This window comes from Equus asinus, chromosome 7, assembly GCF_041296235.1.
Source record: "Equus asinus isolate D_3611 breed Donkey chromosome 7, EquAss-T2T_v2, whole genome shotgun sequence".
Classification (NCBI taxonomy): Eukaryota; Metazoa; Chordata; class Mammalia; order Perissodactyla; family Equidae; genus Equus; species Equus asinus.
The window spans coordinates 73436231-73449545 of record NC_091796.1 but is presented as its reverse complement, the minus strand read 5'-3'; the positions used below and the strand labels follow the sequence as shown (position 1 = coordinate 73449545).

The following is a 13315-nucleotide window of genomic DNA, read 5'->3' as shown; positions in this document are numbered from 1 at the left end:
AGCGGAGCTTGCGAACTTAACCACTCGGCGGTGGGCTGGCCCCCTACTAAGTGTTATTTAGCATCCTTGGGTCTATTTCTTTATCTGTGAAGAGAGGGGAGTGGAATTAGTATCTTTAAGATCCCTTCTACCTCTAAGTAAGTGAAATTTATACCTAACCTCCATTCTAAGGAAAACCTAAATAAAAAATATCTGAGTGATAATTTGCTTGATCTAGGGATATAAGGAATTAATTAACACACTTTATATATGGACAGCAGCTTAGTATGGTGGTTAAGAGCTCAGACTCAGACTTCCAATATTTAATTCTCAGCTCTGAAACTTAATACATGTTTGATCTTAGGCCTCTCTGTGCCTCAGTTTCATTTAAATTAGAATACCTACCCCATAGGGTTGTTCTGATGATTAAACGAGTTAATATTTGTAAAGCTCTTAGAATAGTGCCTGGTACGTAGTAAATTGTGTGTTAAATAAGATTATTGAATCTATTAACAGTTCAGTAAAGAACAGATCCATGTTCATTTCTTCTAACATCGCCTAGAATTGAATTTTGGCTTTAAAAAATCCAGCCAGTTTGTTGGTCAGACATAAAGGAATGGCTTTGCTAGGAATAGAGGTAGACAGTGAGAGTACAGTGGAGGACGGCGCATAGGACAGATATGTGTCACTGAGAGAAGGATCGCTTACGTTGCTAGGGCAGAGGAAAGCGGGAAGAGGTAGCCCTTCCTAGTCCTCCTAATTTTGACTTTTTCAAAAAGAAAGTAGAGCTCTTATAAAATTGCTCAATTTGCCAATGTAGAAAAGATAGAAATTGAATTTTCTATTATAATGCCTTTTGCATTTTGAAAATTTCCGTACTTAATTAACCCTACTCCACTTACTCTCCCAAGTGCTGAGGCAGCTCCAGAAGTGCTCTTGTCACCCCAGACTAGATTTGCTCCCAACACTGGAGATTTGAGTAGGGATTTTTAAAAAACAAATCTCCACAGAATCCACACTAGACGCTGGAGAGGTTTTCTGAGGCCTTGTAGCAAGTAGGGCTAGATTATCCAAGAAACAATATAATTGTGATAAAAGGTTCTTTGAAAGGTTGGAATTGGGATGAATTAATGAATTGGAAATTGCCCGGAAGACTGGATTTTACTGTTTCTATTGTTTCTAGTGTGGTTTCTGCAGAGGGAATCAGGAATTTCTTGTTCATCTTAACTATCTGGAAAGCTGTGGTCTGTCTGCAGCTCTAAAATGATACAAGCTATAATATGTAGCCCTTCTCTTTCCTCACAAATCCCTTCCCTATTATAGGAATTGGGAAGTAGATCCCAATTAACATAAGGCTACATCACCTAGTCTGGTAATCTTTCCTTATTGTGGTTTGTAATGTAAAATATATTTAAAATTATAATTAATATTTACATGATGAGTTCTGTTACCAAATTGATACTCTGTGATGTAAGAGTTCAAAAGAGAAACAGTAACTGACAGCAGATGTGAATACGTCAAAACAATAGACTGGGTTGAAAATGTTTTAATTTACATTTTTATCATTAATGTACACATTGACTGTGTATGGGTTAGTTTTTGTTTTACGTATTTAAACCCATGAATTATTCTGTGTTACTGTGGAAAGTACCATGAAGGAAAACATATTATTGTGATTAAGTTTTTTGGTTTGTTTGTTTTTGCTTTTAGTATAGAAAATATAGTTTATCATGTGCTATTTTATAACATTTTTTTAAATTTGTATGCAACTTGGGTTACTTTGTTTTAGAAAATGTAAATTAGTTTCAAAAAGCTACAGAATCTTTACCTAATAATGTTTATTCTAAAACAAGCATTGAAAATTCTCTTTCCTAAGTTTACTCAAAATGATATTCAGATTGCATTTTATGGTGGATTCCAGAGATGCTCTTAGAACTAAAGGTTAATACAGCCTGGGTTTGAGGCCAGGAACTGAAAGATGCTTATGGCTTTTAACCTCACATTATCATAATGTGATACTGTAAGACTAATATCCTTAGTGGCTGAAGGCTTATGTTTACTTCATTCAACAAGTATTTATTGACTGCCTACTATGTGCAGACACTGTTGTAGTCACTGGTAATACAGCAGTGAACAGAAGAGACTGAGGTTCCTGCCCCCATAGAACTTACATTCTTGAGGAAGAGATAGATAATAATTAAAATAAATAATATTATTTTAAGTATATGTAATATATATGTACATATAGAATATATATAAAATATGTCATATTACATAAATATATTCTGTGTAAAAGATAAGGGTCTTTAATTTCTTTCAGTAATATTTTGTAGTTTTAAGTGTACCAGTCTTTTACTTACTTGGCTAAATTTATTCCTAGGTATTTTATTCTTTTGGATGCTATTGTAAATTGAATTGTTTTCTTTATTTCAGATTGTTCATTTCTGGTGTATAGAAACACAACTGTTTTTTTATCTTTATTTGTACCCTGTAACTTCGCTGAATTCATTTGTTAACTCTAGTAGGTTTCTGTGGATTCTTTGAGATTTTCTATTTTTAAGATCATGTCATCTGTGAATAGAGATAGTTTTACTTCTTCTTTTCCAATTTAGATGTCTTTTATTTCTTTTTATTGCCTAATTGCTCTGGCTAGATCTTAGAATATAATGTTAGATAGCAGTGGTCAGAGGTGGACATCCTTGTGGTGTTCCTCATCTTGGGAGGAAGTCTTTCAGTCTTTCACCATTGATTAGAATATTATCTGTAGATATTTCATAAATGCCCTTTATCATGTTAAGGAAGCTTCCTTCTATTCCTAGTTTTTCGAGTGCTTTTATTATGAAGGAGTGTTGCATTTTGTCAAATGCTTTCTCTGCATCAATTGAGATAATTGTGTATTTTTTTTTACTTTATTCTATTAATGTGGGGTATTAAATTGATTGATTTTCCTTTGTTGAACTACTCTTGCATTTCTGGGATAAATCCCTCTTGGTCGTGGGGATTTTTGTGTGTGTGTGTATGTGAGGAAGATTGGCCCTGAGCTAACATCTGTGCCAGTCTTCCTCTATTTTGTATGTGGGATGCTACCACAGCATGGCTCGAGGAGTGGTGTGTATGTCCATGCCCAGGATCCAAACCCATGAACCCCGAGCTGCTGAAGCGGAATGCAGGAACTTAACCACTATGCCACGGGCTGGCCCCAAGATGTATAATACGTTTAATGTACTGTTTGATTTGCTTTGCTAATACTTTGTAGAAGATTCTTGTATCAGTATTCACAGGGGATATTGGTCTACAGTTTTCTTGTCTGGTGGTGTCTTTGTCTGGTTTTGCTATCAGGGTAGTAATGGCCTCATAGAATGAGTCAGGAAGTGTTCCCTCCGCTTCTGTTTTTTTGGAAGAGCTGGAGAAAGATTGATATTAAATCTTCTTTAAATGTTTGATGGAATTCACCAGTGAAACCATCTGGCCCTGAGCTTTTCTTTGTTTGGAGGTTTTTGATTACTGATTCAATTTCTTTGCTTGTTATAAATCTATTTTTTTATTTTTATATTTTTTAGTATAAAACTGTTTGCATCTTTTTATTCAAAATGAAGTCAGGTCCAGTTAGTGCAGATGGCCCAAGCCAATGTTGATGAAACCACAGTTCTTGGTTTGGTCCCACTCAGGCATTAGACTTCTCTCTCTCTTTTGTTTTTTTTTATTGAAGTAACATTTGTTTATAACATTATATAAATTTCAAGTGTACATTTCTCTGTAGCCTACATCATGTTCACCACCCAAAGACTAATTACTACCTATCACCGTGCACATGTGCCCTGTCACCCCTTTTGCCCTTGTATAAGTCTGTTTAGACTTTATATTTCTTTTTCAAAGATTGGCACCTGAACTAACAACTGTTGCCAATCTTCTTTTTTTTTTTTCCCTGCTTTTTTTTTTTCTCCCCAAATCCCCCCAGTACATAGTTGTATATGTTAGCAGTGGGTCCTTCTAGTTGTGGCATGTGGGACACTGCCTCAACGTGGCCTAACGAGTGGTGCCATGTCCATGGCCAGGATCCGAACTCTGGGCCACTGAAGCAGAGCGTGAGAACTTAACCACTCAGCCCTGGGGCCAGCCCTATACTTCTTCTTGAGTCAGTTTTGGTAATTTGTGTGTTTCTAGGAATTTGCCCATTTCATCTAGGTTATCTAATTTGTTGGGATACAGTTGTTCTTAGCTTTCTCTTATAATCTTTTTAATTTCTGTAAGATCACTAGTAGTATTCACTTTCATTTCTGATTTTAGTTATTTGAATCTTCCAAGCTTGCTTTGTTTGCTTTGTCAGCAAGGCTAAAGGTTTGTCAATTTCATTGATCTTTTCAAAGAAACAATTTTTGGTTTTGTTGATTCTCTTTATTGTTTTTCTATTCTCTATTTCATTTTTCTCCACTTTAATTATTTTATTATTTCCCTGCTGCTGCTAGCTTTGCATTTAGTTTGCTCCTCTTTTTCTAGTCCTTAAGTGTGGAGTTGTGGTTGATTCGTTTCTTCTTTCTAATGTAGGCCTCTATTGCTGTATATTTCCCTCTGAGTGCTGCTTTCACTGCATTACGTAATTGTTAGTATGTTGTGTTTTTGTTTTTATTTGTTTGTAAGTATTTTATAATTTCTCTTGTGATTTCTTCTTTGGCCCATGGTTATTTAAGAGTAGTTTAATTTCTACATACAGTTGATCCTTATTATTCATGGAAGTCATATTTGTAACTTTACCTACTCACTAGAATTTATTTATAACCCAAAAATCAGTACATTCACAGACATGTGAAGAGTGGCTAAAAATTTGAGCCAGCTGGTGTACATATTCCCAGCTGAGGTTAGACCAGACGATGCTCTGCTTTCTTGTTTCAGCTGTTATACTGTAAACAAGAATCCTTTTTGAGTCTATTTAGTGCTATTTTTTCACATTTTTGTGCTTTCTCTTGGTTGTTGCACTGTTTAAAATGGTCCCATGCACAGTGCAGTGGTGATGTCTGGTGTTCCTAAGCATGAGAGGACTGTGCTATGCTTTACAAAGAAAATATACATGTGTTAGGTAAGATTCATTGAGGCATCAGTTATAGTTCTGTTGGCCATTAGTTCAATGTTAATGAATTAACAATACAGCACATCCAAAAAAAGGAAGAGGAAATAAATTCACCCATTTGTATGTAAGACCACCCTAGAAAGTGCCGAAGTAGTATCTGTAGTTGTGATGAACTATGGAAAAGTGGCTGAATTTGTGGATTCATGAGAGGACAACCAATTTTAAAAAAAGAAAGCATAGTGGACAGCATTGTTGTGAGGCTGAAAGCCAAGGAAATTTAAAGTCATGTTACCCGGAGTAAGGAAAGTGTTAAACTTGTCTTGGGTAGTGCTGGCTGGCTTGTACTTTTCAAAGGCAATGCAGCATGAAAAATGTTCAACTTGCAGGAAACTTGAGGCACAATCAAGAAGCTGCAGGAGAACTTTTTAAATGTCTGCGAAGTGTTATATAGGGAAAGGGCTGTGTGGAAGAGCAGGTTTTCAATGTTGATGAGACTGTCTTGTAGAACTATTTCTCTCTTCAATTATGTCAAGGTTTGCTTCATTTGTTTTGAGGCTTTATTGTTTGGTGCATGTATGTTTATAATTGTTATATCATCTTAATGAATAAACCCTTTTATCAATATATACTGTCCTTCTTTGTCTTTTGTAACTGTTTTTAGCTTAAAGTCTATTTTGTCTGATATTTGTGTAGCCATCTAGCTCTTTTTTGGTTACTATTTGCATGGAATATGTTTTCTCATTTGTTCACTTTCAACTTATTTGTGTCTCTAGATCTAAAGTGAGTCTCTTTAGGCAGCATATAGTTGAGTCATGTATTCTTATCCTTTCTGCAAATCTCTGCCTTTTGATTGGGGAATTTAAACCATTGCCATTTAAAGTAATTACTAATAAGAAATGACTGACTTCTGCCATTTTGCTATTTGTTTTCTGTACGTCTTGCATCTTTTTTGTTTCTCATGTCTTACATTACTACTTTCTTTTGAGTTTGATTTTTTTGTAGTATACTATTTTGATTCCCTTCTCATTTCTTTTTGTGCATATTTTTTAGATACTTTCTTTGGGATTACATGGGGATTACAGTTAAAAACTAGATATATTTTTAAAGTATACCTGATACTGTAAATAGATTGGGTGATAGATATGAATGAGAAAGTCAAGGATAACAAGTTGTTTGGCCTGAGGAATGGAACAATGGAAAAGCCATTTTCCAGGAAGGAGATAACTACAGGAATAGCTGGTCAGATGGGAAAGGGAAGAGAAATCAGGAGTTTAGGTTTGGTCATGTTACATTAGATGTTGACGTGGAGATATCAAGCAGCCAGTTAGATATACAAGTGTAGGATTCAGGAGTGAGGTCCCAGCTAGAAACGGAAATTTGAGTCATGAACATATGGATTATGTATAAATCCCTGAGACTAGATGAGATCATTAAGGAAGTGAGTATAGACTGGGAAATGAAGTACCTTTAGAATTAAGCCCTGGAGCCCACTTTACTAAGGAGTTGTGAAGAAAAGGGGAATTAACAAAGGTGACTGAAAAGTAGTCTGTATATATTTTATATATTTGTGATAGATTCTATCATTTCCTGGGAAAGAATAATTCTGCATAAATCTGTTTTCCTTCTAGTCACATCTAAATGAGGACAGTGGTTCTAAATGTGTTTTTAGAGACAGTTTAACATAAAATTAAAGGTAAATGTAATCTGGATATTCTTAGATATACAATAAATGTGCCAGGTGAATTGGTTATTAAGCATAATTCCTCCCTCCACAGGATCCCACTTGAGAAATAGTAGTTTTATTTAGTCTATCTAGATTGCTTTAGCCATTAAGGTCTGTGGTCTTTTTTATCTGTTTAAAGTTAACTCATGAAAGACTTCTTTGATACTTTGTGATTCAGAATTCTATTATTCATTGGGGAGTAAATGTGAAAGTCATATCGTTGGAACTAGATCTGGTGGTCTCCAAAATATTTCTTTCCAGAAAAATACCTAGAGAAAATATTCTGAAGGTAGAGACTAATGGCTGAAAAAAAATCAACCAATCAATAAAACTAAAAATGACTTATTCTTTTCCCAACTATTCACTTTACTCCGGTGAGGTATAAAGGTGCTCTGGAATAGGGGAAAAGGAAAATAAAAAGGCTTGTAGTTTCTTTCTTAGCCTCTGCATCTAGCTTACTTGTATTTCTAACTTTCCCATTTAAACACCTTGAACATAACTCAATCCATATTTATTCAGGTTTATTAAGTTCAATTTCATCGTTCCTACTCAAAAACTCTCCTTTTCTCCTACCTTCTGCCCTAGCTTTTGAGACTCTACAAATGAATTTTTCTTCAATCTGTTGTGTACAAAGAATTCCCATCAATAACTTTGTCTATTTTTACTTCCTTATGGAGTCTAAGTGAAAAAAAAGAAAGAAGAGGGAAGCATAGGAAAGTTTCTCAGTAGTTGTTGACTTCTGTTTGACTCTCTTTTGCTATTCACAGTCTTCAAAAAATTCACAGAAAAATTAAACGGCCTGAGTGCCTGCTACAGAGGCAGAAGCCAGTGTTATCTCTCACCTGGATTGTGCCAACAATCTCCTGACTGGTCTCTTTCCATCCTTGATCCCTTATTGTCTAATCTCAACATAGCAGCTATCATGGCGCTGCTCTGCTCAAAACTCGGCAGTGGCTCCCCATTTAACTCACACCAAAAGTCAAGTTTCTTACAGTGGCTTCTTGGGTTCTGCTTGATTTGGCCCCCATTACCTCTCTCTGCTCCAGCCACACTAGCCTCCTTGCCAGTCACATTTCCTCATTAGAGACTTTTCTGTGCCTGACCTCCTTGCCTGATATGTGTTCTTCCCTCAGATATCTGCTCAGCGAATTCTCTCACCTCCATCCAGTCTTGCCTCAAGTCTCAGCTTCTTAGTAATGCCTGCACTGACTGTCTTGTATTTAATACTTTAACCTGCCCCACTCACACTCCCAAACTCCTGATCCTAATTCTATTACTATTTTAGTTACAATAGGCTTGGTTATGCTGTGGCAATGACTTAACCCCCAAATCTCAGCTTAACAACAAAAGTTTATTTCTCATTTGTGTTACATATTCATTATGAATTAGCAAACTTAGGACCTCAGGAACCCAGGCTGATGGAAGTTTGCCCGTCTTTTCATCTCAACATGTGACTTCCAACATCACATCTGGAGGGAAGAGAGAGTTCATAGAATGATTGAAAGTAGCGTAAGTTACTGTTTTCCAACTCATTGGCCAAAACTAGTCACATGGTCCCAATCTAACTGCAAGTGAATCTGAAAATATAGAGGAGCACAAGGACTGTTTGATGAACATTACTGTTTCTTCAACCACCTGTTCTCTTTTTATTTCTACATAGTACTTGTCACGTTTTCTTATACAATTTATATGAATTTACATATCATATAATTCACATATTTTTATGCTTACTATTTAGTACCTCCCCCCAGCAAGAATGAAAGCTTATTCTCCTAGAAAACCACGCTACTTACAGTGTCTTTCACACAAACCTTTGCTTATGGTGTTTCTGCTGTTTGTAACACCCTCTTATCTTTTTTGCCCTCTGCTCACTCTTTTTCTCTAAAGACTAAATCCTACTCATCTTTCAGGACAACTTGGATCTTACTTAATCTGGGAGACTTTGTTAACATCCTTAAACTATGTTAATTGCCCATTCCTTAGACTCCCTCTGGGCTTAGTGTATACTCCTGTCATAGCACTTACCTCATGTATGGTTACGTCTGTCTGCCCCATTAACCAAGTTCCTCATGCATATGGAAGAAGGGCTGGAGAAATAGGTAGAGCTTAGAAAAGAAATTATGAGGATCTGAACAAGGGCACTGTAAGTAGGATGGAGAAGAGATGACAGAATCAAGGAATATTAGAAGGTAAAATCAGCAAGACTTGATTATTGGTGAAATATGAGGGATACGGAAGGAATCAAGGATAATTCATGTTTCTCCTTTAGATTATTGTGTGTATTATGATGTTTCCATATGAAATAGGGAATCTGAGAGGAGCAACAAGTTTGGATAGGAGGATGATGAGTTTGGTTTGAGGTACAGTGGGTTTAACTCCATAGGGACCTGAGGGTGGAGGTATGTGCAGGAGTTGACTGTATGGTTCTCAAACTCAGGGAAATGGATAAGTCTTCAGCATGCTAAGTAGAGGTTACAAAATAAGAAAAGGTGAGACTGCCAATAACTATTAAGGGCAGAATCCTTATATAACTGCTGTTTAAGGAACAAGAAGAGGAGGATATGCTCTTGTGTGGGAGATACAGAAAAAAAAAATAAATAGTGAAAGGGGAGCCAGGAAAGTGTGATGCTCTGGAAATCAAGGATATTTAGAGTTTCCAGAAGAAAGCGATGGGCCACGTTAAATGCAGTAGAGAAGTCAAATCAAAACAACTGTGTAGGGGCCGGCTCCGTGGCCGAGTGATTAAGTTTGTGCGCTCCGCTGCGGCGGCCTAGAGTTCGGATCCTGGGCACGGACATGGCACCGCTCTTCAGGCCATGGTGAGACGGCGTCCCACATCCCACAACTAGAAGGACATGCAACTAAGATATACAACTGTGTACGGGGGGGGGGGTTGGGAAGATAAAGCAGGGAAAAAAAAACAAAAAACAACTGTGTACTAAATTCTTACCCTTCTTCTTAAAACCATATTTAATTCCCTTCTTGCAACCCCACTTCTTATTGAACCACCTTGGATTCTTACTGATTTGAACCACCTTGGCTTCAGTTTCTTCAGAAATTTGAAGTCATCAGGCGTAAAATGCCTCAAATGTGCTCCTCCCTTTCCCTTACACACTTACCCCTATGCCCATCCATCCTTTCCTCCTTCCCTCTAATCTCAGGAGATTCAAAGCCAACTCTTAAACTAGTGCCACTGAGACCAAGAGTTGTCTACCTTTTGGGTTTTTTTCCTTACTGTGGCTTTCTGCTCCCAGTATCCCACCAAAATTTTTCTCGGTAAGCTTACCATTTGAAATTTTAGTAGGGGGGACAAAGTGGAAAACAAATTACAAAGTGTTGCATATTGAATACGAGATGGGGAAGTGCCAATGGAAATTGCAAATAGCAGTCACTAATGGAAGTGAGAGAGAGATCACGCCCAGTCCTTCTCCCCAGGGAAGTGAAGGCCCTTCGTGGACCAGATCCAGGCACTATTCCAGAAGTGCTTTCATTTTGGAGCCGTATTAAAAGTATGTCTCCTACCTGTTTTTCTTCTGTAGCAAGCCAGTGACTGAATCTTTACTGTAGAAGCAAAGATGAGCCAGCTCCCACAATGAAGAGTGTAGAAACATCAGATTTTATTCATTTGTTCATTTGTGCAAAAGTATTTCTTGAATGTCTGCTGTTGGCTATGCCTAGGGTTACGTGCTGGGAATAAAATGGGGAGTAAAAACATATAGTTCTTGTTTCCGTGGAGTTTTATAGTATAGTGATTTGTTTTTTATTTGCTTGTTTATATTTAACCTAATTTATTTAACTAATTTTACCTTTTTTCCCCTTTAGTATCCTCTTATATATGGACTGATTCTTGTTCCCTGCTGGTGTTCTCTAGTTTGCCTAAGTAGAATTTACATGGGAATGCACTCCATTCTGGTAAGGAAAATATTGTGTTCATAGAGTTTTATTTTTTTCTGAAATTGATAGGCAATTTTATACTTTTTAACCATTTGAAAACTTATATGAAAACTAAATCAGAAAATATAGTTATTGTAAATCTTTCGTGTTTTGCAAAAATATTAACATGATGCTGTCTGAAGTTTTAATATCATAATGATGTCTTGCATAGAAACAGTTCCTAACCACCACAATAACCAAGGAGTATACTCAGGATAACCCTTCTCCCTCCTTCCAGTCTCAGTTGTATTTTCCTTCTCATTCTCTTCTGTGCTGAGTCAAAACCAACCATCCGAATACAGAAACCAAGGAGAGCCCTGCTTGTTCATGAGGACCCAGTGACTAGTGACTAAATGAATTTAAACGATCCTGGTGCCACTTAGATTCACATATTAAACTCTAGTTTTTTCCTCTTTCTGAGGAGTATTTTAGGGCTAACATCAGATATTTTATTTTCAAAAGCAGCAGCACAGGGACCCTGCACTCCTTTCGGCCACATCTATCCCCTTCCTCCTCCTCCATCCCTGTTCACCCTCCCTCAGTCCTGGCCTGCTTCATCTCTAAACCAGGTTACTCCAGCAGCTTCTTAATGAACAGCCTTCCTTCCAGTCTGACACTGCTCCCTGCAGTCTTCAGTCTCCTGTTACAGTGTTCTTCCCAAACACAAATATGATGCCATACCGAATGACTTACGTTTCCTCAAATGTAAAGGGTTTTTCTTACCTCCATGCCCCAGGAATGCTGTAACCTCCGCTTGGAATGCCCTTTTTTCTCTCTTAGCCTAGCTAACTATCCTATCCATTCTTTAAGAATCACAAAAATGTTCTTATCTCCTAAAAGCCTCCTTATATTCCCTGTCTTTCCTTTCTCAAGACTGGTTAGGTGACTCTTCTCCTAGAACACCCTGAGCATAATTCTGGCATAGCACTTGTCCTAAACTGCCATTCATTTTTTGGTTATCTATTGCTCCCACTAGGTAATAAGGAACATGAGAAAAGTAAGTGTATGTTTTCTCTCTCTATCCTTTGCATATAGTGCTGTGTTTCTTAAGACCTCTATGAATGTATTATATATTATCTTGTAGATAAAGGATCAGAAAAAAGGTGGAGAAATATGAATTCCTGGAATCCAAAATTTTCTAAAGGGTTATATCGAATTTTTCTTATCCTTAACAACTTTCACTTTTAGAATTTTCTACTCATAAAAATACCTCATTAGCTTTTGTCATACTGTAGAAATATTGGGTTTCTATTTCCAACTTAGATTGTTTGCCTCCAGCAGCTACCCCTTCACTAGTAAATTTCCAGAAGTCTCAAATACTATGTTAATAAGCAAGTTATTTGTTTGACTTTTTATAGTTATTTATATTAATATAAATTGTGAATTTATGTACAAATCTTTCTAACTAATCTCTACCAATTTTATAATGAGACTAAGTATCAGTTTTATATTAAATCTAATATTTGTCACGAGACAATGTTGTCCATCATTGTGCCTTAATCCTTTCCACTCCTAAAAGTTAATTTCTAAAAAACTACCAAATGGTTATGCATCTCTGAATGATAAAAAATGAATCCTCATATTTCTTAAAGGAAAAAATATTAAATAATATTATCCTTAGATCCATTATCATCAAAGAGGAATAAGAATCTGAATACATTGAATATATAATCTCGAAGATGCTCTTCTTTAAAAAAAGAAATGTTTAGTGGATTGGTCAAATATTCAAGCTGAGTTCAGTTCATTTTTTATATCCTGGAAAATGTCTATTCTTGAATCAGCTGGACTAAAAACAATATTGATGTATTCAAATCATGAGTCTGATAACTCTAGTCCTTTATTCAAAAACCATCTTGTTGCATAGAACGTTTTATCAGTGTTATTCAGACTAGCTACTGAATTTTATGTATAACATTACAAATTTTTGTTTTTCTTTTCAAAGTAAAACCACAGATGACTTGCAAGCATGGTTATGATTCTGTGTTATAACAACCGTTTGTAATCAATAATATATCATCACTTGATAATTGATATATGAAATTGTACCCATAAGAAACCCATGTGTTTTTTGTTTGTTTTATTTTATTTATTTATTTTTTGAGGAATATTAGCCCTGAGCTAACATCTGTGCCCATCTTCCTCTATTTTATATGTGGGATGCCTGCCACAGCATGGCTTGCCAACCGGTGCCATGTCCGCACCCAGGATCCGAACCGGCGAACCCCAGGCTGCTGAAGTGGAATGTGAGAACTTAACTGCTGCGCCACCAGGCTGGCCCCATACCCATGTTTTTTACCTTATGGGTCTAATATATTCCCACAATTTTCACTTTTTCCTATATTTTAATGTTTCACTAATTACCTGCATTTTGAACTATTTTCTTTTTTTCTTTTTAAAGATTTTATTTTTCCTTTTTCTCCCCAAAGCCGCCCGGCACATAGTTGTATATTTTTAGTTGTGGGTCCTTCTTGTTGTGGCATGTGAGATGCTGCCTCAGCATGGCTTGATGAGCAGTGCCATGTCCACGCCCAGCATCCAAACCAGCGAAACCCTGGGCCACAGAAGCAGGGCGTGCAAACCCAACCACTTGGCCACGGGGCTGGCCCCCTTGAACT

At 36.7% G+C, this 13315-nt stretch overlaps 1 protein-coding gene across 2 annotated transcripts in view; it reads left to right on the top strand.

Annotated features, from left to right (window-relative positions):
• SGPP1 (sphingosine-1-phosphate phosphatase 1) overlaps positions 1-13315 on the top strand; it is a 40175-nt gene that overhangs the window by 18653 nt on the left and 8207 nt on the right. The window contains exon 2 of one of the 2 annotated variants that reach the window (XM_014853725.3): positions 10590-10679. The exons of the other annotated variant lie outside the window; for it this stretch is intronic. Within the exon in view, the coding sequence (XP_014709211.2) occupies positions 10590-10679 (90 nt within the window). The remainder of the gene's footprint in view (positions 1-10589; positions 10680-13315) is intronic. 2 annotated transcript variants of the gene reach the window in all.